A 27,319-nucleotide genomic window follows, 5' to 3' on the forward strand; every position below is an offset into this window, starting at 1 on the left:
CTATGTTTGTCTTGACCCGTACTATAAAAAAAAAAGATTTACAACATAACACGAAACCAAAATAATGGTCATTTCTATATATATATAAAAAAATGTATTAACAATTCTATATAGATCTAAAATATTTGTTTACAGCATTTACAGACCATATCAAGATAACCCCACAACAACTAAACAGCCCAATGAATCCGTTATTAATTTCGACTTCTAAAACAGACCATGTAAGCTACGAATAATAGCAAAAATAGGAATTTAGTGTAAAGTTAAGATGATACTTGGCTGCAAAATAATCCATTATTGTGGTCAGTTAATTTTATCTTGCGCTGAAATAGATTTGATTAATACTTTTCTAAAATGTAAACCTTAGTGAAGTATGCCTAGTCTATATGCTTGTTATACATCCACAATCCAAAAACATAAAGAATGCTTTTCAATAAATACTGGATGCCTCTTCTAGAAATGCAAAGGCTATAATCGCATCTTGAACCTCCTGCAAATCACTGGTAACAATGAAATCACCATACCGCATAGTTGTATTGAGTTTAATGTACTTACATTGTCATCGGTAATGGGTTATATTGTAAATAAATCGTATTTGTCAAATCTTGAAACAATGATTTCTACCGTATGATGCATCATTAATAGCAGTACAAGACGATCTTGATAGAGTGTGGCTTTGTCCAAGGGACGCACATGCAAAGTACCCGAGTGTGTCCCCTCCAATCAGAGCGCTCTCTCCCTCAACATTATCCAATGGGAAATATGTGCATGCAGGTTGCTGCACGGTTATCAGTGCATCCCGCTTCACTCACGCCATAGTTCGAGTCAATTTACAAAGAAAGCCGACCCTTATGGTCACCATCAAAACCACTAAAAAACATCATCAGATCCTTCGACTTGCTAGAGGATTCTCGATGTGGACGCATGCGGCAAACTCACTATTGACAGTCTGAACCGGAGAGACATTTACAAAAAGAATCTAACTCTTGTCCGACAACGCAAGATAATTTCTCTCCTAAAGAAGTGTTTTTGTTTTCTGAAGTTTCAACCTTCAGTGGCTGCGGTATCCAGGATATACTTCAGAAGCTCCTGTATTGGCCTTTGCTTATCGACCAGTTCAGCGCCTTTATATTTATTACTTTCTCTGGTTTATTATTATATTTACTCGAGCAAATTTGGTGGTTCATGCTCCCAAATGTTAGCTGTTGGGCAGATGGATGCTAACAGGCAGAGTGCTTTCGTCCTAGGCAGTACACCGCTGGCAGCATTGCACAACATGACCGAGATGAAGACGTCTTTATTTCCCTACACTTTGCAGAATCATGCGGGCTTCAAGGCGCCTTCTCTCAATAATTTGAACACACAGCTTGCCCTGGGGACACCACATGGAATTAGCGATATCTTGGGTAGACCTATCAACTCAGCTGGACAGCTGCTCTCGGGCTTTCCAAGGATAAACGGCTTGGCCACCGCAGGAATGTACTTTAACCCAGCAGCCGTTTCTCGGTACCCGAAGCCCCTGACGGATCTCCCAGGAAGAGCACCCATATTCTGGCCTGGTGTGATGCAGAGCTCCCCTTGGAGGGATCCACGAGTGCCCTGTCCTGGTACGCTTGTTATCTGGCTGTGTATAGTGCAAAAATGTTTAAATGCAGCTATACAAATCTTTATGTTTTACTTTTTGAATGACATCTCTTGAATAGCCTAGGATACTTGTTTACTTGTTCGGTAACCTATGTTTTGGTTCTCCTTGTAAATAACTTATAATAACTACCTATACATAACGAATTCGATGGGCTATCCATTTATATTGGTTTCCGTTTTAATTCATATTCTAAGCCTAGCTATGATAGTCAACACGATGTCTCTCTCCAGGAGTAAACTCGTGACAACTGTTTACTACTGATGATGAAATACTAATCACTGTTGTGTTTACATATTTTTGACTAGACTCTTCAATCTTTTTTGTAGCTCAAGCAAACATGATGCTCGACAAGGATGGAAAGAAAAAACACTCCAGACCAACTTTTTCTGGACAGCAAATTTTTGCATTGGAGAAAACCTTTGAACAGACGAAATACCTTGCTGGCCCAGAGAGAGCTCGACTAGCTTACTCTTTAGGAATGACTGAAAGTCAAGTCAAGGTGTGTATCATTACTTGAGTCTTTTTAAAATCTTTTTTTTTACATGAATTCATTTATAAGCCTAAATGTTAATCGTTTTAAAATTAAAATTGGTATGTGGCAGTTCTGTGTGTAATGTGTGTTTTTCTCAGTTATTATTATTATTATTAGCAGGCTTATTATTATTATTAGCAGGCTTATTATTATTGCCAATATTGTTAACATTGGTATTTGCCTATGCTGTTATTATGTTTTCATTATTATGCAATTGGAGCTATTCGTAACATCATGGTTTTTTTTGCTCCAACTCAGATAGTAATAACTTTATGTTGGAATAATAATTACTACCCACTAAGTATGCCTTATAATTGTATTTATTACGTGTTTAATTGTATGTTATTGCTTCTCCCAATAGGTATGGTTTCAAAACAGGAGAACCAAATGGCGAAAGAGACACGCAGCGGAAATGGCAACAGCCAAAAAGAAACATGATTCTGAAACTGAGAAGATGAAGGAAAGCTCGGACAATGAGGATGATGACGAGTACAACAAACCTCTGGACCCTAATTCAGACGACGAAAAAATCACAAGACTTCTGAAAAAGCACAAGGCTACAAACCTTTCCCTGATCAGTCCATGCAGCAATAGCTCGGACACCTTGTGATGACAGTGACGACTTGTCTTGAAGAGACTGAAACACTCCATGGTGCTTCTAAAGCTAATTTAACCAGGGTATAAATTGTTCAAATGGAAAGAAAGGGCGCTGATGGGTGGTGTGAATGATTTATGTTGTACAAACGAAAATGTAAGTGAGATGTATATATTTTTTACTGAGTAAGTTATGTTATTAAACCAATGTAAACAAGACATGGCAGCCTTTCCCGCAAATCCCGATAAGCATATACCCTCGCAATATTATAGCTTCATTTTGTTATTTTATTGCCGAATAATGTTACCCATCTCTCCACCTTTTACCATTCTAAATTCAATACAGGTACACAATGTATGAATGCAAATGTTGTAAATTATAATGTAAAAAGCTTGTTTTAACGATTTCAACTCCGTTCTATAATTTGAAGGAATTTATGTTTTACCTCATCAAACAAAGATAGAGAACTGGACCATCGTTTATGTTGGAATAAGAGAGTATTATTACTTCTGCGAAGATGGAAGAAAAAAAACGTATTATGAATAAATTATTTAACAAGCTTTTGTTTTTGAACAGTTTATCTTCACTGAAATTACTCTTCATTGAATAACCACGTATTTTGACATTGATCGGGACCCACTCAAATACTGAGAAAGACGGGTCTAATAAATTATAATTAACGGAAACCTGTTTGCTTCTTCTATCCAAGACAGTCTGAGATGTTTTGGATCACTTTTGTAAACCTTGCTTACGCAAGATGGAATAGCTCAATGTTAGATGCGTTGATGAAAGTATAGGCCTATACTAAACTAATAGGCCTAGGTCTTGTGAAATTGGCCAACAAGGACAAACTATAAATTACACTTGACATTAGACTACTTGTAATGTTAATCTCAATATTATACTTTTCTTTTTTACAACGGTGTTGTGAATGATGGTGTTGATTAGGCCTAAACAATGTAATGTCTATACAGGGAGTTCCATGAATATATAGGCTACATATAAAATCCGTATTTATTTTTCCAATTTTCTCAACATTTCAAAAAGGAAATTGTCTACAATCACAAACCCAGATATGGTCATTGGAATGGAGGGTTGTTTATAGGTTATAGCCTCCATATGTTTGCGTTACAACCCCAAATTATAGCCTACTTTATGTTTGCAATTATTAGAGTTTGAAGTGTGTAGACTACGTTATCCCTTTTAAAGTATATAGACTTCACACATCTCAGAACAGTTTATTTTGAAATAGTGATTTTCTTTGGACCTAACGCTCTGAAGTGTAGTTTGGATTTTTGGTCATATTGATTGATTCGGGCTCATTCATGCTTAAATAGGAGAGAGAATGACTACTCTACAATGTAGGCTATATTTAAAGCACAAATCAACACATTTTCAGAAAAAAATATATAAAATGTCCATAGTGCTATGCCCCTACAGGCTAATTAATTAAACTGCATATTGTACTGTATTTTGTATGCATTTCAGATATCTGATACCACGTTTCACTATTGCCCTATTACATTTATTGTTTATTATATAAATGCACTGGTTCTAACTTACTTGAAATATAGAAATTGGCCATTTTTCCATAACTGTTTTCTATATATGTCTAACACGGGAAAATGTTTTCCGCGTCCACACAGGCAGCCCAATTCTGACCTTCTTTCCTCCACTAATTGGTCTTTTTGGCCAATCAGATCAGCTCTGAAAAAGATCTGATGTGATTGGTCAAAAGACCGAAAAATGATCAGAATTGGTCTGCCTGTGTAAACGCAGCATAATAGGCCTAGAAGGCCAGTCTAGCTGCAATATCCATAGGACTAGAATTACCAAAGTGGAGACTTACACCTCGATCACACCGATAACGTCATTGCATTTTGGTTAAAAAAAGAAGAAGAAATACACCCATTTCCAATGGAACGCCGCGTTTGCCTTGCACCATTGTATTACAGACACAGTTCGTTCTGTGGAGCACAAATTGGATGCATCGAACGGCTTGACAGAAATGGTAGCAGAAGGTGAACGTTGAAATGTTGTTGCACACATGTCCAGATGATGCTGCGTTCATTTTGCGCGATGACTCTGTAGCTGCATGGTTTAACTTGATGTGATACCACGAACATCTTTGAAAACGGTCATCTCTACGTGCACCTAGCCTCTGTACGATTGTGGCCACGCATGTTGAGCAAGTTTTTACAAATAACAAGACCTAATAAATCTTGTTGTGCGGTAGGCAATGCTGAAGTGATAGATGCGGTGGAATGATGACAAAACACCCACTGAGTTCTAATGGTTTTATTGCTTGAGAACCGCATAACCAACACTAGAGGCCATGACGTCAATGGGGTATAGAATCTCTATCTGCTGAAAGAAGTGAACTGCAGCTTCTCATCACGTGACCAGTGGGAAAAACAAGCAGTTTTTGCCTACGAATCAAATCACACTGCTAAGACGACAAAAATTCAGCGGCAGTCACAAAATCATTTCCACTTGCGGTGACTTAGATGAAGAAAAAAAATAAAATCCTGGATCAATCTAACGGCTTCACACAGTCTGAACTCTGTAGTGTAGTAAATTAAATCAATAAAAGGAAACCTTCGCGTTTCATCAACAGCCTCCCCTAATCGCTTTTTAACGCTCGAACGAGCGATGAGAGGACCTTAATTTGCAACATTGCTGTGAAGGCTGTTGAAGGCTACATACAAAAGCAATTCTTCCTGGTCTTTACCGACTTTTAGCGTTTTTTTTTGTTGTATTTTATTTTTTTTACAATGTATAATCAATACCTTTATCTATCAGTTGGTACTTAACTATTTTATGTTAACTCTTACACAATTCATTTCTTTGTACAATACTTGGCACCATAATGCAGTAACAAAAATAGATACCCAAGCCTATCTAAAAACATCACATTCAGAACCATAATATTATTACATAGAAATAAGTTAGAATAATAATAATGAAATAATGTGGGACTGCTATATATGAAACAATATCTTATATACTTACATGGTCTATGGCACTGCTTAAAATATCATTGGATAGGCTATATAAATCATGTTGGCTGAAAAGTTTCTTTTCTTCTTCTGTCCATTGTAATGTTAGATTCAAAGGTCATGGCTGATGAAACACCCAGCAGCCATATTGTCTCCATATACTTCAGCATAACAATTGTGGTAAGAATGATAAATTATCTCTTTAAAAAGTACAGTATATAAAATGAGATTCAGCTGATGTGAGGCATGGCAGTGTTATGCACACAAGTCAGCAATGACAAATAAAAAAAAACAACAAGAAAATAAAATAAAAATGAAATTAAGTGAAAATATTTATCTATTCTAAAACAGTGGGACCACAAAGTTTGGTCAGAAGAGAGAGAACAGCACTAAAACCATCAACAACTCTATGTTATACTGTCCAATGTACAAATAAGCCTAACAATATAGATATACAATTTTTTTTGCATTGCACTTTTTAAAAACATCTTACATACTGTATGGAAGTAGCTTCTATGTTAGAGGCGTACCTAAAATTGCAAATATGGTATCTAAAATAATGTAGTTTTGACTAATTTCTATTAGAGTTTTGGCAACAAGGCTGTGACATGGAAAATAGTTGTCCTTCCTTTCTCTGGGGGAATAGGGTGCGTCGCAATTGTGAGGTCAGTAAGATGTGTCTTATCGCAAACATGTCTCGGGTGGGTAGTCCAGATACTGACGTGTTGTGTGGAAAAACAGCTTGTATGAATGAGGTGTTAGAACGACTGCAACTGGTCAGCACTGCTGAACAGTCTGTATAGGGTCTTCAGTGTATATGTGTGTGTGTGTGTGTGTGTGTGTGTGTGTGTGTGTGGCGTTTGTGTGTATCCTGTGTCCAACTCTCGTGTTCTTCTCACAGAGGCGCTTCACGCAGATATCTTTTCCACCCTTTGGCACCACTTCCCTGACAAAATAAAGAAGAAAAAAACAGACACAATGAGAATTATGCCTCAGCGTCAGGCATGTATTATACAAACAACTAAAAAAATGTAGGAAACCAAAGCCTAATTAATTAATAATGACGGTAAAAATCTACAATTGATTAATAATAAATAAAAATATTTACCAAGACATCACTGCACGTTACAACACTTGTGCTTATTTGCATTAGCTTTACCTGCCCCGGTTGTTAAACGAAAGGACAGGTAGACAGGCTGCCAGACAGAGGGACACAGAGACAAATGAGCCAGTTAGCAGCAGTCCTGCCCTGAGTGTGAAGGGTCAAAGGCAAATGGGGCCAATACAAGTTTAAAGCTCTCAAACACGCACAAAGACACACACCCTAAACTCACATACCAGGGGGGGGGGGGGGCACATATTTTCACCTGCGCGCTAACTACATTGGAAAAAATGTAAACATAGCAGAATGTGATTTTAGCGGGTGCATGTGGTTCTTGGCCTAGGTCTGGTGGAGTATCTCTCTGTACCCAGGTCCCCTCACTCACACACACACATACACTACTGTCCAGTCCACAGTAAGTAATGATGAAAGACTGAGGAGTTCAGCTTTAAGGCGCCTCTCTCTCTGTCAGCCTAACAGCCACTGTCTGACACTACAGACTCGAGGGACTGTGTTAAATACTATCCATAAAGTCAGCATGACAAAAATAGCCTCTGATCACAATATGACTGTTCACAGCCAACTTTTGGTTTCATTATAGGCACATGCATAGGCAATTGCAGTAATAGGTCAGTGGAGTACTAGTTTTTGGTTATGATAAGGTAAGGTAGTTGGTACTAGTCATATTCTTTCAAATCAAGGACTGTACTGAATTCCATTCATTGAAAATGTCTGGAAATCCCAAATTCCAACAAAGTGCAAACTTAGTTTTCAATTGAAACAATAGAACATGATGAAATAATGTACTCAATTTCACACATACAAATCCATACACAGACAACCACCCATACCCGCAAACAGGCAAAACAACCCAACACAACCCAGAAGTGGGATAGGCCTGTGATGTTACCTTATGGTCCCCCATGCAGACGTTGGGCCCTATATTGTCATAGACCAAGTTCTTCTCCTCATTTTCAGGCTGAGAAAAAAAATAAATAAAATGCATGAAAATAATTATATTAACAGTAGTATAAAAATGTAAACAAATACCTAAAACATAATCGAAAGAGAAAAATGTTCCTCCCAGTGTGCCAAATAATTTTATTTGTTGCCATTTCGAGGTCAAATAAGCATTATTATATACAATGTTATTACAAGAAAATTCTTATCTTAGACATTTCAAGCGGTGTCATTAAACCTGATCCTGAAGGAGCCTACAGTTGATTACATATGACTGATTTATAACTAACAGCAGAGTTTTAACAGAGTTAATACAACTTCAGAAAGTCAATATTGCACATTTTACTTGAAGATTGAATACAGTGAATGGACAGGAACTGTAAGGAAACCAGTTACCAAGACCATATTTACCTCCCAAACAAATGAGCTCATACAGCATATGAATGAATCATGTTTCCATATTTCACACAAAGGAAGTGTCAAAACACAGACATAAACCTCAGGCCTAGACTATAATAAATCATTTCTCTGGTAGAACTGAAGACTTTTTAAAGAGCCTGAGAGCCGTCAGTTGTGACTAGGTGAGCGCAGCGCTTCCACTTGAGAAGAAACAACGAGTAGCTTCAGAATGGACCAGAAACTTAAATCCAAATTAACTTCAAACCTATCCTGCTAGTCTAAGGTCACTGGTGCGCTGGCGTGCACCGGGTACCTCACTTTACCTTTCTATAGGGCCACGCACCGGCACTTTCCCCAACCGCCTGCCAAACGCATAAGTCGCTGACTCCTGGAGCCCGGGATACATTCATCACATAGAGACTTGATCATTTACAAAGACAGCATCAAATTGTGGATTTTCGAGCTGCATAATCTTTAGACAGATAAACAAATTACCGGGGGCCCTCCGGCAGAAACAGAGCGCTCGCTCCGCTGAGCATTCATTACCGCACATCCACCCTCCGGCGCTGTACCGCGCAGGCAGCGGGCAACCTTTGGTGTGTTAGGGCTCGGCAAGCAGAAAATAACATGGCGGCGAGTTAACCGACCATGCCATGATAGACGATGCCACGTGGACGCCTGTTTTTCAGGCCCATGTCTCTACAATCTGTAACGCTGTCTTGGAGTGACTGAGTGTGTGTGTGTTTGTCTGTGGTGTGTGTGTGTGCGCATGTGCGTATGCTCAGTGCATCATCAGCCAATCTGTGAACATTTTAATGTTAGGCTCCCCTACAGTACAAGCAATTAACCTGTAATTGAGAAAATAAATAATTATAGAACTACTATTTATGGACAATTTATAGCCTTTTTGTCTCTTTTTTAAAACTAATGATGAGGGCAAGTGTTTTGGAAAGGGGGATTAGCCAAACCTTCTTGTAAAGCCACAGCAGATGAGAAGAAAGGCTAGTAGGGAATTGTTATGTTTTAGAAAGTCAACTTCCTTCCTCTCCTCCCTTCTGTGTTCTGGAGCTCAGAGATGTGAGTGTGGTTGTGTGCAGACTCCCACTGTGAAGTGGACCGGGCTTTTATCCTAGAGACTCCTGCACACCCCCAGACCATCAGATAAACGGCAGAAACAACTACAGTAGTGCAGAAGAGAGGTGCTCCTGTGGAGGAAGGGATGCTCTGGTGTTGTGTTCATTAAAGATTCTCTCGTCGCCATGGACGGCAAGTTCCTCCCCGTACAGGGATATGTTCAATAGGGCACACCGTAGCAAAACGTTTTGCAGTGGACATGTTCAGACTGTTTCTCTCGGTTTCACCCCATTTCGGACAATTTTGTGCCTACTGAACATCTGCCATGCCATGTCAAGGTGGCTGCCTTCACTTAAATTTACAGCTGGCCGGTGTAATCTAGTCTCATTTATCACGACAGATGCCTTCCAACAGCTCTATTGTCATGGACCATCTCCAGCTTAATCAAGTGTGAGTGTGCACTTTCAGACACAATACATTTCTCCTCTTGTCACCTTAAAAAGCATAGTAATCAAATAGGTGGACAAACTCAATCTATTCATTGGGCTGATTAAAGCAACAACAAAAAAAATGGGACACCTCCGTGTAAACTGAAATGACAGATTTACACAAACTTTATTTTTTTACGACAACAGTCGCCACCAACAGGGAAAACTTACTAAAAAAGGATGCAGTCCTTAAAGTTGTGGTTACATGGAAAATTGTAAGTTAGGCTGACCGTAAACATGTTAAGAGATGCACTTTGCGAAGATGCCAAGTGCTGAAGAGGTCTTAGAAACAGTTTTGCATTATCCAACCTCAGATCCGCCTTGTTCTCTAAACATCACAGTCAGACGTGAACAACTTTGAGAGACTAGCATGGTAGATATTCCAAGTAATCCAGCAAACAACAGGGGAAAAACAACAGTCTGGAGCCCAAACTGGTGCCGTGCTGACGGGGAGGGAGGGGAGTGGTGGCAGATTGGTTGAGAGTTTACAATGCCTCTTCTGGATTTAGGCAGGGTGGTGGGCCACAGCTTTGGGTTCTGCCACTGTGTTGACTCTGAGAAAGAGCAGACAGAGGGAGCACAAGATCTCTGTCTTTACAGGGCCATTATGGCTCGCTGGCAAGCTAGAAGATAGGGGACATATATACTGTCTGTGTGGACCCTGGGCTTAAACTCACCATATGAATATTCACACACAGTAAATCCCTCCATCTGGGAGGCTGGCAGAGCAGAGAGAGAGAAGAAGAAGTGAGAGTAACAGAGCGGGTTGAAAAAAGAGAGAGAATGGAGGAGAGGTGAAGAAGTTGAGACGGAATGTGAAGGAAAGAGGGATGGAGGAAGAGCAGAAGCCATAGACCAAGGGTGTGACGCTATCCCCGATTGGCAATCCAAGATTCTACATGAATCTGGGATCCACCACGGGGTGATGGTCTACTAATGACTGTTTTTGCCGTGTGTATGTGTCTTAGGCTTCTTAAAAACTCACCTTTAAGACCAGGTCTTTAGCTGTGGCAGACATAAGGACGCGGTCACACCAGGCAGGGCATCTAGTGTTCATGTACTGCTTTCCCTGACTGCTGTCTTCACTGTACGGATAACTGTGGAAACAAACCCCCCCCCCCAAAAACACACCATCATCATACAATAATCAAGACTTCTGTGTTAATAAAGAGGAAGAAATACAAAAATACAATTCTGTGTATTCTAAATTAGATTGTTAAAGGGATTCTTAGTTAGGGGCTAGAGCACAGAAAAGGAGAGAACACTGAATCTAAATCAGATACACAGCTTTGACTGTCTGGAAATCATCTTTTGATTAAACACACATGGATGGCTCAATCAGAGAAATGTTTACAGGCTCAGTGGCTCTCCCCCACTCTCTCCCCCCTCCTCCCCCTCTACATCCCTATGCAGCCATCAAAAAGAGATTAGGGCTGTGGCAAATGGCCAAGTGAGATTGTATCTGGTAACAGGAGGAACAATCGGATGATTTAAGTAGCCCGGGCCCGCCGGGAACCTCATCGAGCCGATGCAGATTTACATTGTTGAGAATTCAATTTAGCCCTACAGCTCATCAAACTGCATTAGATTTACATGCCACCAATCCAATTTGTTTGTGCGGCTCATCAGGATAGGACTGGGTTTACATACTGTAATACCAATCCAATTTGCTCCTTCAGTGCTACACACAGGGCTCACCGTGGCGTAACGCAACACACGTTTCCCCCCGGGGCCAGTAATAAACGAATGACAAAATAACCCCAGCCGTCCGATATTATTCTCCATTGTCGAGACGCTCAGGTGACGACGTTAGAAGACTTGAAAGTAACAGTGCAATTATTATGTTTCCGTGTGTGTATGTTTGTGTGCGCATACATCTTCCTGTGTATGCACGTGTGTTTTACACCATAACGGGACGTGACCCCCCCCCCCCCCACTCCCAGTATTCTCCAGTCAGTCAGATGGGTCCATAGGTCCGAATGAGAGGCTGCTAGCACACAGCTTTCGGATACATTCACCTAGCTAACTAGTCGCTGCTACGACACACACAGGCACCTCTTTAGGCCAACCAACCAGACATGCTGTGCAGGGCAGGCCATACACTGTCACATTGAAGCCATGAAGGGTGATTGTGTCACTCTCAGGCAGCCAGGCAGGAAACCAACTGCGCAAACAGAGGCCTGGTAAACACCTCCAGAGGTGCGCACGTACGCGCACGTACACACACACGCACGTACACACACAGCTGCCACAGCACAAGGGGGGATGCTACAGTTGTGCCATGGCGACCAGTACGACCACAGACTGGGGACTACGGGAGGGCGGACCGGGGCGGGCCGGAGGGGGATAGGGGACGAGAGGTACCCACATCCGGCCAGCGCACAGCACCCCCCTGCTGGGTGAACAAACAGGCCTGCAGAGAGGGCTCCTTTACAGAGCCTCCAGCCTCCATTTAGCATTAACGCCACGTTAAAGCATGTGGAAATGCAGCAGGTTTTGGTATGCTAAAGAAGGGTTGATGGAGGGATCCTCCGGATGAAAGTCTTTCAAAGACGAGAGGAAGAATAGGACGAGGGATGCCGGGCGGCAGAGAGAGGAGCGGGGATAGAGAGGGCTCAGACAGTAAAGCGAGAGTGCGGGAGGAAAAGAGCAGTGTCATCAAAGTGTCTCGATCTTCAGTGGCTGGCCTAGCTACAGACTCTCCAGTCCATACAGTGAACTGGCCCTAAATGACTACGCGATCTCTCTAAGGGAAGGGAGTATCAACCTATCGTAGCAAATTGCTGTGGAGCACATTAACAAAAAACAAAACCACTATTACCCAACTGTTTTTGATAATGAAAAAACACATCGGGAAAAAGGTTATTAATCACCGTATAAGGGGATTAGCGATACTCAACAATGGCAATTGAACGATAATGTCTATCTGCAGGCAGTCTTACCCTACACTCCTCCTCCCCTTCTCACCGCACCCTCCAATGGCTCCAATTGAGATAACAGGTCCTAATGCAACAGCAAACATCAGTGGCGGCTTTGGGGAGCCCTGTGTGATTAATGTGTCCGATTAGCGCAGATACAAACGTATCTGAAAGCAAACGGGGCTAGTGGGTGTGTGCGGCCGGAGCCCGTCAGCTCCTATCGGTCTCTTATTGCCCGCAGCAAGACTAATTACACTAATTAAATGGGGCTGAGCTGATAAACTCAACAATCGCCCACCTGTGTGTATGAGTCTGCCATGTTCGCTGTGAGACGGAGACCCACACACACACTCGGCTGGCCCAACTTCGGTCCCTCAGGTAGGCTACTGTGGTGCTGCTGCAACTGGCTTAACGACCTAGAGCAGAGGTTCACCAGCAGATCTGCTAACAGCTTCTATGAACCACCTGTAGGTAATGCATAGTGCACTGTGAATATATTCACATGCATTCCTAAAGGTGGTTATAAGGAGCCGTGAGCTGTTGCCAATGCTTATATTGCAACCAAGAATCACTATGGGATGACAGGAAGCATCGAAAATGAGGAAGTCAAAATGTGCACCTGCACACAATTGAAAACGTCCTCTTTTGTTGGGTTATAACCTCTAGTGTAAAGTTCACAGACTTCAACACGGGGAACTTCCACATATCCAACATGTCTCTCAAAGCCACCACACCATTACTCATTCTTCATGTGGGTTTTTAATGTTCTACTTCCTGCTGCAACATCACTCATAGGATTTATTTTCTGGTGAGTGTGAAAAGCCTGGTCAGTCGTGTGTTTGAGCAGTACCAAGCATCGGCGACGTGAAACCCAGCCCTACTGTGTGTCAGTCAGACCTGGGTTCAAAAACTTTTAGAGTTGGCTCTAAACGTGCCAGATGGGTGGGGTTTGCATTTGCCCGTTTGCAGCTATCCTACTGGTTCCATTGCACAAGGAAGTTCAATTATTTGAACCCAGGTCTGGTATCACTCAGCCTCACCATCCAGAGAGAGAGCGCGGAAATGGGCCGGGCCAGGCCAGTTGGGAGCTCTTGTCCCCAAGCTGCAGTCACCCAGCACTGTCGAGCACCATCCCCGTTCTGTTGTGTCCAACATTTCCTATCTCCTGGCCAAATTCCGTTATCTTGTTTTACATAATGACAAATAAGTGACAAGCCAAACAGGGGCCAATTGAGTGTGCCCGTATTTAACGAAGGGAATATAAACTAGTGAATATGGGCAGGGCAGGGAGCCAGAGATAAGATTGGTTACAGTATGAATGACACACGGGCAGAGGTAAGGAGGGGCATCATGGGGCTAATGTCACATGACTCAGTGTCGGACGCAGGGATTGGCTTAGCCGTCAGGTTATTTTCTTTTTACGGTAAAGTAAACTTTTTTCCCTCCCAACTGACTCACCTCTCCCGCTCCTCCATATTTGTTTACCGTTATCAGGGGAGGCTTGGCAAAGCAAAGACGGAAACGAGGAGCGACACACCTCAATTTTCATTCACAAAGATCAGCCGCACAAACGGCTATCAATAAAACTCCCTGAATGTTTGCTCCACATTTCAGGGTTGGAGAGCTCTCCGTCACAACATTGGCCCAATACAAACACAGTGTCAAATGCCACAGGTTGCTCAGAGGTGGTGTGTGTGTTGGACAGACTGCTACACTCTGTGCAAGAGTTTCTGCAACTATTCAGCAGCCCCCTTTCTACTCAGGAGGAAGTCTTGAGCGTCTGTTTAACCCTCTCTGTACCAGAGCCATTTAAACAAAAGGCTCCCTCTCATCCCAGCGAAGCATCAGCCCAGGGAAGATGCACACAGACACACGGCCATTGTACATATATATCCTACAATAGCCCCTTCCACATTTTCAATGGATCCCCAGCAGTTAGAACGATGGATGTGTTGAGAGTGTGAAACAATGTTCCTCTTCAGCGGATTGTGTGTGATAACGCACGATCTCATTGACACTCCAGCAAACAATATCAGCTGTGTGCGTGCCTTAGAATCTCTCTTTTGCGGTGCTAAAGGAAACAGTGGCTAACGGACATCTCTGGTACCCCATAAACAGTCAAGCGCCTCCACCGCAGTATAGGAGGACCTTTCAGAGGACAGGACTTCACTTGGCTTGCACTGGCCATCAGATGCACTACCACACACACACTACCACACACACACACACACACTACCACACACACACACTACCACACACAACCACACACACACACACACACACACAACCACACACACACACACACTCTCTTCGGCCCATCGTCATAGACCCGCCATGTTTGGAAAATGTATGCTAACATGCCAAGGTTGGTCCAGGGGGGGCTCCCAGCTTCCTGTTAAACACCAAACGGTGAAGAGACAACTGTTTATCAGCCCTCCTCCTCGCACACCCTGGCCCTCCTCGCCTCGCAACCCCCTGGCCACTTTGCTCCTCTCGCCCCTCTCGCCCCATGGCCTGTCTAGACTTGGCAAACACAGACTCATGGGACTGGAGCCATCCTTCCTAGCTCAAGTGTCTTCCCCTCCTTCTCTTGTTCCACTCTCACTATCCCTCTTTCCTCCTCCCTCTCGGAGTAGTCGACTCATTGGGGCTGTACACTGATAGAGTTAGAACGCCAGTCTGTCTGATGTCGCTCAAAAGCTCCCTCCGAGCCCATTCAGGGTAATCTGGTTAAAGCAGGAATACATTCTTCCCCTACTCTCTCATTGTTCACTGAATTTCCCCCCGTTCCAGGTTTAGATGACATTTTTGCATCGATCTTAGACCAAAAAAAAAGCAAATAAATCAGATAACGGGCAGTACTAAAAGCATTCTCCTAAAATCAATCAAAATATATGAATAACATAAGTTACTCAGCCTCCTCAGATGTTTTGGGGAGATTACCTTAGTTATGCTATTCCAGCAAACATAATCAGAATTGTACCATTTCAAGTACACCATTCAGTTATTTTGAGTCTTGGGTCCATGCTGTCGTTTGTTACGAAGATGATAGTCTTTGTAATATCATCTTATTTTTTTTTGGGGGGGGGGGCTCTAACTATTTTTATCACAAGGTTCATTTCCAATTGATAAACCCATCTTGAAAGACTGCGCCCCCCTCCCAACTACTGAACTCCAACCGATATCGCATTTGAGCATACTTGTGTGTATGAGTGTGTGTGCTTCTGTGTGAATGGGGATACCCCGCAGCCTATCAGCGTGCGGCAGCCGGCTGGCACCAGGTACAACTCTCGCGGGCTACGGCTAAATTCCACACCCTGGTGGCCGAGTGCTTAGACATGTCACGGGCCAACTTTGACAGACGGCTTCTTGAAGCTGGAGCGATATTATATCTACAGCTTGTAGCACATTCCAGAAATGCAAACATGATGCACGAGAACGTGCGGTACAGACACTGAAATAATGTACAGTTTCAATAACACTATAGTGTCTTATTCTAAAAATGGAATGGAACCTCCAGTTTTGGGGTGGTTTAGCTTTTACTGCAGCCTGGTGGAGGTGAAAGAGGATCATCATTTTTTTTCTCTCTCTCGCTGCTACATATTTTCACAACCTCATACACACAGCTCTGGCCCTGTATTCATAAGCGGTCTCAGAGTAGTAGTGCTGATCTTAGCTCAGTCCCCCGCCGTCCATACAATCGCACTCATTATTATCTAAACAGGTAAAACTGATCCTGTACCAGCACTCCTCCGCTGAGACGCGTTGAGAATACCGACCCTGATCCCAAAACTAAAATAAGTGAGGGTTTGATGACATCTTTATCCCCGACAACATGCTAACTGACCTACAGCAACTAGGCTATGGTTATCCAATTACATAGGTGGACAAAGACTTCCACATGCAGGATTAATTCATAGAATAAACCATATTGAACAGTATTGATTTCTAGATTGAATGTAAGCAAGCATGTGTGTATGTGCGTGCGTGCAGGGGGCCTCTGCGGCTTGTGATAAGGGGAGTAATAACCTCACAGATGGTGAGGGGCTGTTCCTGAGCAGGCCATGTGATGGAGAACAATCATTGTGTGCTTGATTGCTCATGGAGCACAAGGATGATCTGACAGGGGGAGGGGGACAAGTATGTATGCGGTGTGTGTATGTGTTAGTGCAAGTGTGTGTTATGTGAATGGGAGAAGGTTGTTTAAGTTTAACTAGGCCATTTCCACTCATTAACCGCTGACAAGGAAGTGGCTTGTATCAGACGCTGAGTGGATTGAATCAAATTTCATACGCTATGCCCAGGTTTTAGCAATTTGATTCATCATGTCCCCATTAGGTGAACATCATTCGTATTCTTTCACAGCAAGCCTGTTCATTCACTCGGCAGGGAGACGATGATTCAATATTATATTATGGATAGATAGGTGCAAAAGTCACCGAGTGTAAAAGGACAATAAATCCAGATGTCACTTATGCAAAGCGATGTAAATGGGGTCCCTGATTAAGACACGGAGTAATTTAAAAACAGTGACTGGCAGGACCTTGACACACACACACACACACTCTCTCCACCGGTCCGGCTCCACACCCGCCACCAGAGCAGTTTATCAAGTAATTATTGTTTGATTACAGCATTTCATTATCTGCACTGATTGAGTCACGAGTGAAAGGTCAAGCGCCATTATCGCGCCACCGCCAAAACATATTCCCACACAGGCCGGTGTGTGTGCTTGCCCTCCCTCTGCTCTGAAAAGGGCTAATTGCAAATGCATTTGTTTGAGGAAGAGGAGACGAGAAGGACCCCCCTCTCCATGGTCCCCCAACTCCCACCGCGAAGGAATATCAATGCAGTGCTCTTCACACACACAAGCAAGAACAGACAGACACATACACACGCACACGCGCACACACACACACCCACCTACCTACCCAGGGGAGCAGTTTAGAAGCACATCCAATCATACTAAACAATTGATAACCATCAAACATATATTTGGCACAAACAAAGCCATTTGGCCCAAGAGGGTTGATTGAGTAATGTTAAGGCCCCATACCATTAATGGAGCAAAACATCAGCCTGTTTGTGCACAGCTGTTTTACTCTGCTCGTCAGTGACGTGGTGCTTTAGTAAGGTTAGTAGTAAGGTCCACTCCTTTTTACAACACCTTCTTACCAATGGATAGAATGAGTCCTTCCAAAAAGTAATGATTTGTACACCGTTAACTGAATCCTGGATAAACTAAGTGAATACCTACTGTGACTAAACACATGGTTAGAATGCAAGATGAAGGGTATGAGGGGTAGGCACACCATTTCATAGTCAATGATCGTGAAGGGCAGAGAGTAGGCCCTTTATGGGGTAATAGACAGGGGTAGTAGGTAATATACAGGACAATAGATAGTTACTAGTAGGTACCAATACAGGTACCGATTAATGTGCAGGGTAATAAACGCAGCAAAAAAAAAGGAACGTCCTCTCACTGTCAACTGCATGTATTTTCAGCAAACTTAATGTAAATATTTGTATAAACATAAGATTCAACAACTGAGACATAAACTGAACAAGTTCCACAGACATGCGACTAACAGAAATGTAATAATGTGTCCCTGAACAAAGGGGGGGGGGGGGGGGGGGGTCAAAAGTAACAGTCTGGTGTGGCCACCAGCTGCATTAAGTACTGTAGTGCATCTCCTCCTCGTGGACTGCACCAGATTTGCCCGTTCTTGCTGCAAGATGTTACCCCACTCTTCCACCAAGGCACCTGCACGTTCCCGGACATTTCTGGGGGGAATGGCCCTAGCCCTCACCCTCCGATCCAACAGGTCCCAGACGTGCTCAATGGGATAGAAATCCGGGCTCTTCGCTGGCCATGGCAGAATACTGACATTCCTGCGAGGATGATCAGCTGTCCATCCTGTCTCCCTGTAGCGCTGTCTTAGGCGTCTCACAGTACGGACATAGCAATTTATTGCCCTGGCCACATCTGCAGTCCTCATGCCTCCTTGCAGCATGCCTAAGGCACGTTCACACAGATGAGCAGGGACCTTGAGCATCTTTCTTTTGGTGTTTTTCAGAGTCAGTAGAAAGGCCACTTTAGTGTCCTACGTTTTCATGACTGTGACCTTAATTGCCTACCGTCTGTAAGCTGTCAGTGTCTTAATGACCGTTCCACAGGTGCATGTTTATTAATTGTTTATGGTTCATTGAACAAGCATGGGAAACAGTGTTTAAACCCATTACAATGAGGATCTGTGAAGTAATTTGGATTTGTACGAATTATCTTTGAAAGACAGGGTCTTGAAAAAGGGGCGCTCATTTTTTAGCTGAGTTTAGATGGTTACAGGTAGGTACCAATACAGATACCAATTAATGTCCAGGGTAATAGATGGTTTCAGTTCTGGAGGACATCAATCGTTTTAATTGGTGTTGATTGTGCCTTGTACCATACCAATATGGGAGAAACGCACAATATAATATACAAGTATTTTCCTAAATAACAGGAGTGACTTGAGTTGAATAGGTATGGTTCATTTAGACATTGATTCACAAGGAAACACAGAGGATTCCATACCTGGGAGGAAAGGAGATCTCCAGCTCGTGCAGCCGTTCCTTGAAACAGGACAGCTCACTGTCAAACTGTAAAAACTGTGAAGAGAGAGAGGGGAGGAGGGGGGTGAAAGGAGGAAGAAAGAGATACAGTGCACACAGGAAGTATTCACACCCCTTGACTTTTTCAAAACTTTGTTGTATTACAGCCTGAATTTAAAATTGAGATTTTGTGTCACTGGCCTACACACTCCATAATGTCAGCCTTTTATGTAATTTTTTTTATACTAATTAATAAAAAATGAAAAGCTGAAATGTCTTGACTCAATAAGTATTCAAATTCTTTGTTATGGCAGGCCTAAACATGTTCAGGAGTAAAAATGTGCTTAAAAAGTCACAAGTTGCATGGACTCACTCTGTGTGCAATAGTGCTTAACATAGTTTTTGAATGACTACCTCATTGCTGTACCCCACACATACAATTATCTGTAAGGTCCCTCAGTTGAGTAGTGAATTTCAAACACAGATTCAACCACAAAGACTAGGAAGGTTTTCCAATGCTTCGCAAAGAAGGGCACCTATTGGTAGATGGTTATAAAATGTCAAAAAGCCGACCGTGAATATTCCTTTGAGCATGGTGAAGTTATTAATTACACTTTGGATGGTGTATCAATACACCCAGTCACTACAAAGATACAGGTGTTCATCCTAACTCAGTTGCCGGAGAGGAAGGAAACCGCTCAGGGATTTTACCATGAGGCCAATAGTGACTTTAAAAAAGTTTATTGGCTCTGATAGGAGAAAACTGAGGATGGATGAACAACATTGTAGTTACTCCACAAGGCACTAAAGTAAAACTGCCAAAGATGTGGCAAAGGAATTAACTTTCTGTCCTGAATACAAAGTGTTATATTTGGGGCAAATCCAATACAACACATTACTGAGTACCACTATCCCATATTTTCAAGCATAGTGGTGGCTGAATCATGTTATGGGTATGCATGTAATCGTTAAGGACTGGGGAGTTTTTCAGGATAAAAAAATAAATAGAATGGAGCTAAGCACAGACACTGGGATATGAATGAAACTTTCAGCAGGACAATTACCTAAAAGGCCAAATCTACACTGGAGTTGCTTACCAAGAAGACAGTCAATGTTCCTGTGTGTCCGGGTTACAGTTTTGACTTGACAACATGGTTGCCTCGCAATGATCAACAACCAATTTAACAGACTGAAGAATGTTTAAAAGAATAATGGGCAAATATTGTACAATCCAGGTGTGCAAAGCTCTTAGAGACTTAACCAGAAAGACTCACAGCTGTAATCGCTGCCAAAGGTGACTAACATGTATTGACTACTTGTGAATACTTATGTAAATTATTACATTTCTGTATATCATTTTCAATACATCTGCAAACATTTCTAAAAACACGTTTTCACTTTGTCATGATGGGGTATTGTGTGTAGATGGGTAAGAAAAATCCCAAATGTAATACATTTTTATTTATTCAGGTTATAACAAAATGTGGAATAAGTCAATGGGTATGAATCATTTATTCATAACTACAGTGCCTTCAGAAAGGGTAAAAGAAAAATGTATTACAGCACGTAATATCCTCTGCGTCAGTCGTCACTCACTGAGTGAATAACTATGAGTGTGTGGCTCCTGCGTGCAAGAGTAAGTGTCAGATAATTGTGTTAGCTTCCTTTCTCTTCTTTTTTGACGTGTGGATTTGCCCCTTTACCACCATACTATATAAGTGTCATGAACACTGGTGGTACATAAAGGCATGTGTGTGAGAACAGCTGACCAGTGTTGATGTGTGTGTCCCTGGCCTGGCTGTTCCAGAGCCATACCTGTCCTGTCCTACCACAGCCCCCAGTCTGCTGCTGATGGTGGAGGTCTGTCTCTCTAAGCTGACAGTGGATCCAAAACAGTCTTCATCAATCATGTCCCCTCCCCCAGCCGCACAACCTCTGACTGCACCAGCACCGACTTCCCCCCCCCACCCCCCTCCATCTCCCCCTCTTTCCAAATCCCATAAATCATTAGTGAGAAGTGCAATTAGCAGCTCCTTATACACACTAATTATCTGGGAGATCAGCAGGTAGCAGGGGCACCTAAATTGCTGACTCCCTGAGCGGCGGACAGATATCCGGCAACCCCTGTGATAGTGGGCTCCATTTTAACAAATCTAATGCAATGGTAAATCTAAGCACTGACAGTAGCGCTGTAGGACTGGAGGTGTATCAGAGATATTTTTGCTATTTTCACAATTTTTTATTATGAACGCAATAGCTGACGTTAGTGCGAAAGGGCTGGGTTTTGATTAATAAACAAGTTGTAGGTGTGACGAGGGCTTGGCCACTCAGTGGCCAATCAAGGCGTTCCATGGCTTAATAGTGCATGCGTTTCTCTCAAGTTCTGTCGGTTATTGACAGTCTTTGCATTGTCATCAACTCCAATTCGGCTGGGCAGCGGACCGCCCATTAAGACGTTAGGGGCGGCACCCCACTTGTAATTGGTAAAAAAAAGAACAAACACATGTGATTGGTCAAAACATTACTTTAAAAATATAATTCATGTATTATGTTTTAAATGCTCATAAAAGTGAGCTAAATGTGTATGTTTTCCTGTTTGAAAAATATATTGTTACTACTCGGCCCTTCAGTGACTGCCAGCAGCAGCAGCTCTGCCTCCACGAGCGCATAGGCCGTGTGAACATTGCTTGGATTGTTTTGCCAGATATGCTATGAGGGGGGAACTGCTCCAATGAAAATCGCAGGATATCAAAGCATAATGGCAACAGCACAAAGTAAATGGACCGTCCTGGGCCGCTCAAATGTGTGTTCAGTCAGAACTTCTGGGTCTGCTCTATTCTCCCTCCCGATATGTTTCTCGCGCTAGATGGCTTACTTCCGCACGTGCGACTAGATCTGCTCTATCAGGTACAGATGGCGCTAAAGCAAAAAGCTAATTGTAATTAACTTGTCAAAATTTATCATAACAGTCATGGGAGCCTGGGACCTGATAAACCAGACATCAACATCCAACAAGAGTTGAAGGACAGAGGGATACAATAGCTAGAACCTTCTCACCGTGGATCTGGTAGGACAAAAAAGCATGACAGTGGCTTATTGTTTCCCCCCATATTGTTCATCAGGTTCTACTGTAGGTGACAGACATGTTGTGTGGACCAAAACAGCATAAAAAAGGGTCCATCACAAAGCATGATGAAATTATTTAGCCAGCAACAGTAATTTTGAGAAACAGTTTGGTCGATTTTTGGGTCAAATAGCTAGCTTGCTAGCTCCCATGCCAGTTTCACGTCTTTCTAAACTAATATCGGACTAACTTGGAAATATGAAGTTATTTCAGAATTAAAGTTAACTGACTAGCGCACCACACTTTGTAACATTATGTTAGCTAGCTATCCCCAGTTAGATAATGTGTTTTCACTTATTGCATTTGCATGCGTGTTGCGTTCTACTCATTCTAAATAGTATAATCGAATCTGTTCAAAACAGTGGCAGCTTGTGCAGAAGTGGTCCTTCAGTTTTGTCAGTGGTGGGAAAAGTATTTAATTGTTATACTTGAGTAAAAGTAAAAATACCTTAATAGAAAATGACTCAAGTAAAAGGTGAAAGTCACCCAGTAAAATAATACACAGTAAAAGTCTAAAAGTATCTGGTTTAAAACATAGTAGTACTTTTTACTCCCATAGTTCAAAGTAATTTTACTTAAGTACTTTGATATGTAAAATTTAAATCATTTTTTTTATGCTGTTATTCTGATGCACAGATCGCTTTATACTGTGCCTTCAGAAAGTATTCACACCCTTTATCCACATTCTGTTGTGCTACATGGTGTGATTAAAATACATTTTTCATTTTTTGTCAACGATCTAAACCAAATACTGTAATGTCAAAGTGTGGAAAAAACTAGCATTTGTAAAAATTATAATAAAGTAAAACACTATCGTGTTGATCATTGCTAGACAGCCATTTTCAAGTCTTGCCATAGATTTTCAAGCTGATTTAAGTCAAAACTGTAACTAGGTACTCAGGAACATGGTAAGCAACTCCAGTGTAAATTTGGCCTTGTGTTTTGGGTTATTGGGGCGGCATGTAGCCTAGTAGTTAGAGCGTTGAACTAGTAACCGGAAGGTTGCAAGATCAAACCCCCGAGCTGACAAGGCAAAAATCTGTCATTCTGCCCCTGAACTGCCCCTGCCTTCATTGAAAATAAGAATTTGTTCTTAACTGACTTGCCTAGTTAACTAAAGGTAAAAAAAGAAAATTTGTCCTGCTGAAAGGTGGAATCGTCTCCCAGTGTCTGTTGGAAAGCAGACTGAACCAGGTTTTCCTCGTAGCTCTATTGCATTTCTTTCAATCCCCAAAAACTCATCAGTCTTTGCGATGACAAGCGTACCCATAACATGATGCAGCCACCAATATCCTTGAAAATATGCAGTGGCACTCAGCGATGTGTTGTGTTTGATTTGCCCGAAACATAACGCTTTGATTTCAGGACATAGTTCATTTCTTTGCAACATTTATTTTCAGTATTACTTTAGGGCCTTACTGCAAACAGGACGCATTTGCTTGGTTCCTCTCTGGGTTTGTTGCAGGGTTCCTGCCTTTCTAAGGAGTTTTTCCCTAGCCACCGTGCTTCGACATCGGCATTGATTGCTGTTTTAGGTCGAGTTTCTGTATAAGCACTTTGTGACACCTGCCAATGTAAAAAGGGCTTCATAAATAAATTTGCTTTGATTTGATGCATGTTCTGGAATATTTGTTATTCTGTACAGGCTTCCTTCTTTTCACTCTGTCATTTAGGTTAGTATTGTGGAGTAACTACAATGTTGTTGATTCATCCTCAGTTTTCTCAATTTCACAGGCATAAAACTATTTTTTTAAAGTCACCAATGGTGAAATCCCTGAGCAACTACAGTTAGGAAGGACGCCTGTATCTTTGGGACGCTTGTATCTTTGTAGTGACTGGGTGTATTGATACACCATCCAAAGTGTAATTAATAACTTCACCATGCTCAAAGGGATATACTATAAGGGCTTGTTTTTTAATAAGACGAAAAACAAGCAGTTGTTACAGGAAAATAACTTAAACGTTTCAAAATACGAGTGTCACCGGATTACCTCATCTCTCATTCCATGATGGGCATATAGCCTACGTGATCTTTTAGGCTTTGGTTTAAGATTGATTTCAAAGTGGTCTCACGAGCCAAACCCTTTATAGTCTTGACTACTTGGCAAATGTACTGGTTATTGACGTTTCTAAACACAAAATTTACGGGTACAAAAAGCACACATCTCTTGTTCCATGTGTATATGGGCACTGTTCGTCATGGCTGGATAGGTTGCACTTCCGCTGTCAAATTCCATGCCATAATCAACCGCTTTACCGCTAACACCAACTTTTGGTTAGACTTACTGAAATGGTCATTTTGCCACCCGTTCCACCTCAGAGCAAGCGACCTCATATAAAAACAGGTAAATTACCAATCCTGCAACTAGGGTTTGAAAACAAAAATTGCAAACGAGCATGCGTTTGACAATTGCGCTAGCTTAACGCCAGCCAAAAATAGATCTCAGTGTCTGATGAGTTCCTATATATACACTGCCTGTGTAAGGCTGTCAAGTACATTTAACGCTAGTTCAAACAATAATGACATTACATTGCTGTACGACATGTAAAAATGGAGTGAATGGAATGTAATCGCCACCTAGATGATAATGTTCTCTCCATCTAGGTGAAATGACAACAGCAATAATATTTAGAGGAAAACATCTAACCAAGCGGAGGCCAAGACAGGCAGAAGAGCAGCGTTAACCACATCCGTGGACTACAAGCCATCAATTCACAATCCCAACACACTTGTAAACCAGATTAAAACTTTATTGGCATTTTTACATACATACTGTATGTGGGATAAATGTACATGCGTGTGTGTATGCCTGGAGCCTGTGCAAGTGTGTATGAGCGACTGCTTGTGGGTAAGCGCGAGTAGCCTACTCCATACTTTATGCATGCTTATGTGTAAAGTGTGAGCATCTGTGCGTTTCTGTGTGTGTGTGTGTGTGTGTGTGTGTGTGCGCCAGTGGTGTAGAACAGTGGCCATTACTTTCCAGGCAGTGGGGCCCTCAGACAGAGTCTCTGTGGTTCAGGAGGGCAGATGTGCGGCATTCATCAAACTCACAGAGACAGGGTCACAGGAGAGCTCACACACTGAATGAGGAATAGAGCCCAGAGGATTCGCTTCACTGTGCACCACCACCACCACCACCGTTCTCCCAATGACACGCATTGCTCCAAGGGTGTGTGTGTGTGTGTGCAGAGAGACCTTGTGTGGAAGAGTGTGCCAGCATATACGTTTATAGAGGTGCAGTGCGTAATTGTCCCTGTGTGCGTTATAGTGCCTCAGATCTTTGTTATTCTTACCCTAATAGAGTACCTGTGTATGTGTACACGGGTCTGTTTCTGTGAGTGTGTGTGGACAGGTGTTCTTGTCTCCATGGAGAGTTAGTGCAGCCGAGATGAGAAGTGACACCTTTAAAAGGCAGCAGATGAGCAATGTTGGGGGTGATGAAGCACATTGTGTTTCCATGATGTGTGTGTATGTGTGCACAGAGCTTTTAAGTGAATGTTGAGTAATTAATTTAGGTTGACTGGAAAACCCAAGGGCTGAAATTTCACACTACATTTCATCCCGGGTCAATTAAGCATAATGATTTGCTGGTCTGGTAGGTCAGCAGTAAAAAAAAGAATCCCAGTTTATATTGGTTCAAGGCCTCGTTGCATTATAAAGCTGGCCCAGTAGTTTGTCAGACCGAAATGACCTTGGAGTTGTTGGAGAGGGCTGCTAGCCAATACGGCTCGGGCAACACACACCTAAATCACGCCAGCTGTGATTGTTATAAGAGGGAGAAGTTGCAGGAACAGAGGGAAATAAAGGTCTCTGAGCTGACTGTCCCTCCAACCCGGCCAGTGGTTGTCCAAGCTCATAATTGTGCTTGGATTTACACCGTGTCAAACTATCCCTCTGACAACACCTGCTGCCATTAAAAGACATCAGTACACACAGAGGTGAAAGGTCATTTAATTTTATTTTTACGGCACACATTTGGCTTATATTGCCAGGCCATATTTTTTCTTAGTTTTATGAAATCTTCATTACTTGGTGTGGAATCAATAAACTGTCGCTGATAGGGAATGGCCGAGCGCCTTGAGAGGGTCAACCTAAACAGCCAGCCGGCTAGAGGCTACAGTCCTATTATGCTCTCTCTTATCATAGTTAAGGTTATATCAATGGCATAATACCTTAAAATCTCTAGGGGGATTGTTAATTCATTCATTTACTCACACTATAGACAATAAAGTATGTGGAAACCCCTTCAAATTAGTGGATTCGCCTATTCGGTGTATAAAATCGAGCACACATCCATTCAATCTCCATAGACAAACATTGTCAGTAGACTGGCCTTACTGAAGAGCTTAGTGACTTTAAACGTGGCACCGTCATAGGATGCCACCTTTTCAACAAGTCAGTTCGCCAAATTTCGGCCCTGCTAGAGCTGCCCCGGTCAACTGTAAGTGCTGTTACTGTGAAGTGGAAACGTCTAAGGCTCATCCGCGAAGTGGTATGCCACACAAGTTCACAGAACGGGACCGCCGAGTGCTGAAGTACGTAAAAATCATCTGTCCTTGGTTGCAACACTCCCTACCAAGTTCCAAACTGCCTCTGGAAGCACAAGAACTGTTCTTCGGGGGCTTCATGAAATGGGTTTCCATGGCCCGAGCAGCCGCGCACAAGCCTACGATCACTATGTGCAATGACAAGCGTTCGGCTGAAGTGGTGTAAAGCTCACCCCCATTGGACTCTGGAGCAGTGGAAACGCGTTCTCTCGAGTGATGAATCCAGCTTCACCATCTGGCAGTCCAACGGACGAATCTGGGTTTGGCGGATGCCAGGAGAAAGCTACCTGCCCAAAAGCATTGTGCCAATTGTAAAGTTATGTGGAGAAGGAATAATGGTCTGG

The 27,319-nt window shown here is 42.4% G+C and overlaps 2 protein-coding genes across 5 annotated transcripts in view; one reads left to right on the forward strand and one right to left on the reverse strand.

The window, feature by feature from the left end:
- The first annotated feature begins 794 nt into the window (after positions 1 to 794).
- Positions 795 to 3,458, forward strand: LOC110502319 (homeobox protein Nkx-6.2). 2 transcript variants are annotated; one of them, XM_036960463.1, is made up of 3 exons: positions 795 to 1,607; positions 1,951 to 2,144; positions 2,539 to 3,458. In XM_036960463.1, the coding sequence occupies exons 1-3, from the start codon at positions 1,196 to 1,198 to the stop codon at positions 2,785 to 2,787; spliced, it is 855 nt and encodes a 284-aa protein (XP_036816358.1). In that variant the 5' UTR covers positions 795 to 1,195; the 3' UTR covers positions 2,788 to 3,458. The 2 variants fall into 2 exon arrangements, with proteins under 2 accessions (XP_036816358.1, XP_021435936.1); XM_021580261.2 differs by having other exon boundaries at positions 801 to 1,607; positions 1,972 to 2,144.
- Positions 3,459 to 5,055: 1,597 nt separating this feature from the next.
- LOC110502317 (inositol polyphosphate-5-phosphatase A) overlaps positions 5,056 to 27,319 on the reverse strand; it is a 192,336-nt gene continuing 170,072 nt past the window's right edge. Inside the window, exons 12-16 of one of the 3 annotated variants that reach the window (XM_036960462.1) lie at positions 19,287 to 19,360; positions 10,780 to 10,891; positions 7,784 to 7,852; positions 6,931 to 6,967; positions 5,056 to 6,717 (exon numbers count right to left, since the gene is read on the reverse strand). In XM_036960462.1, coding sequence (XP_036816357.1) covers positions 6,680 to 6,717; positions 6,931 to 6,967; positions 7,784 to 7,852; positions 10,780 to 10,891; positions 19,287 to 19,360 — 330 coding nt within the window. In that variant the 3' untranslated portion in view covers positions 5,056 to 6,679. The other 2 variants (XM_021580257.2, XM_021580259.2) reach the window with 2 other exon arrangements.

This window comes from Oncorhynchus mykiss, chromosome 23 (assembly GCF_013265735.2).
Source record: "Oncorhynchus mykiss isolate Arlee chromosome 23, USDA_OmykA_1.1, whole genome shotgun sequence".
Classification (NCBI taxonomy): domain Eukaryota; kingdom Metazoa; phylum Chordata; class Actinopteri; order Salmoniformes; family Salmonidae; genus Oncorhynchus; species Oncorhynchus mykiss.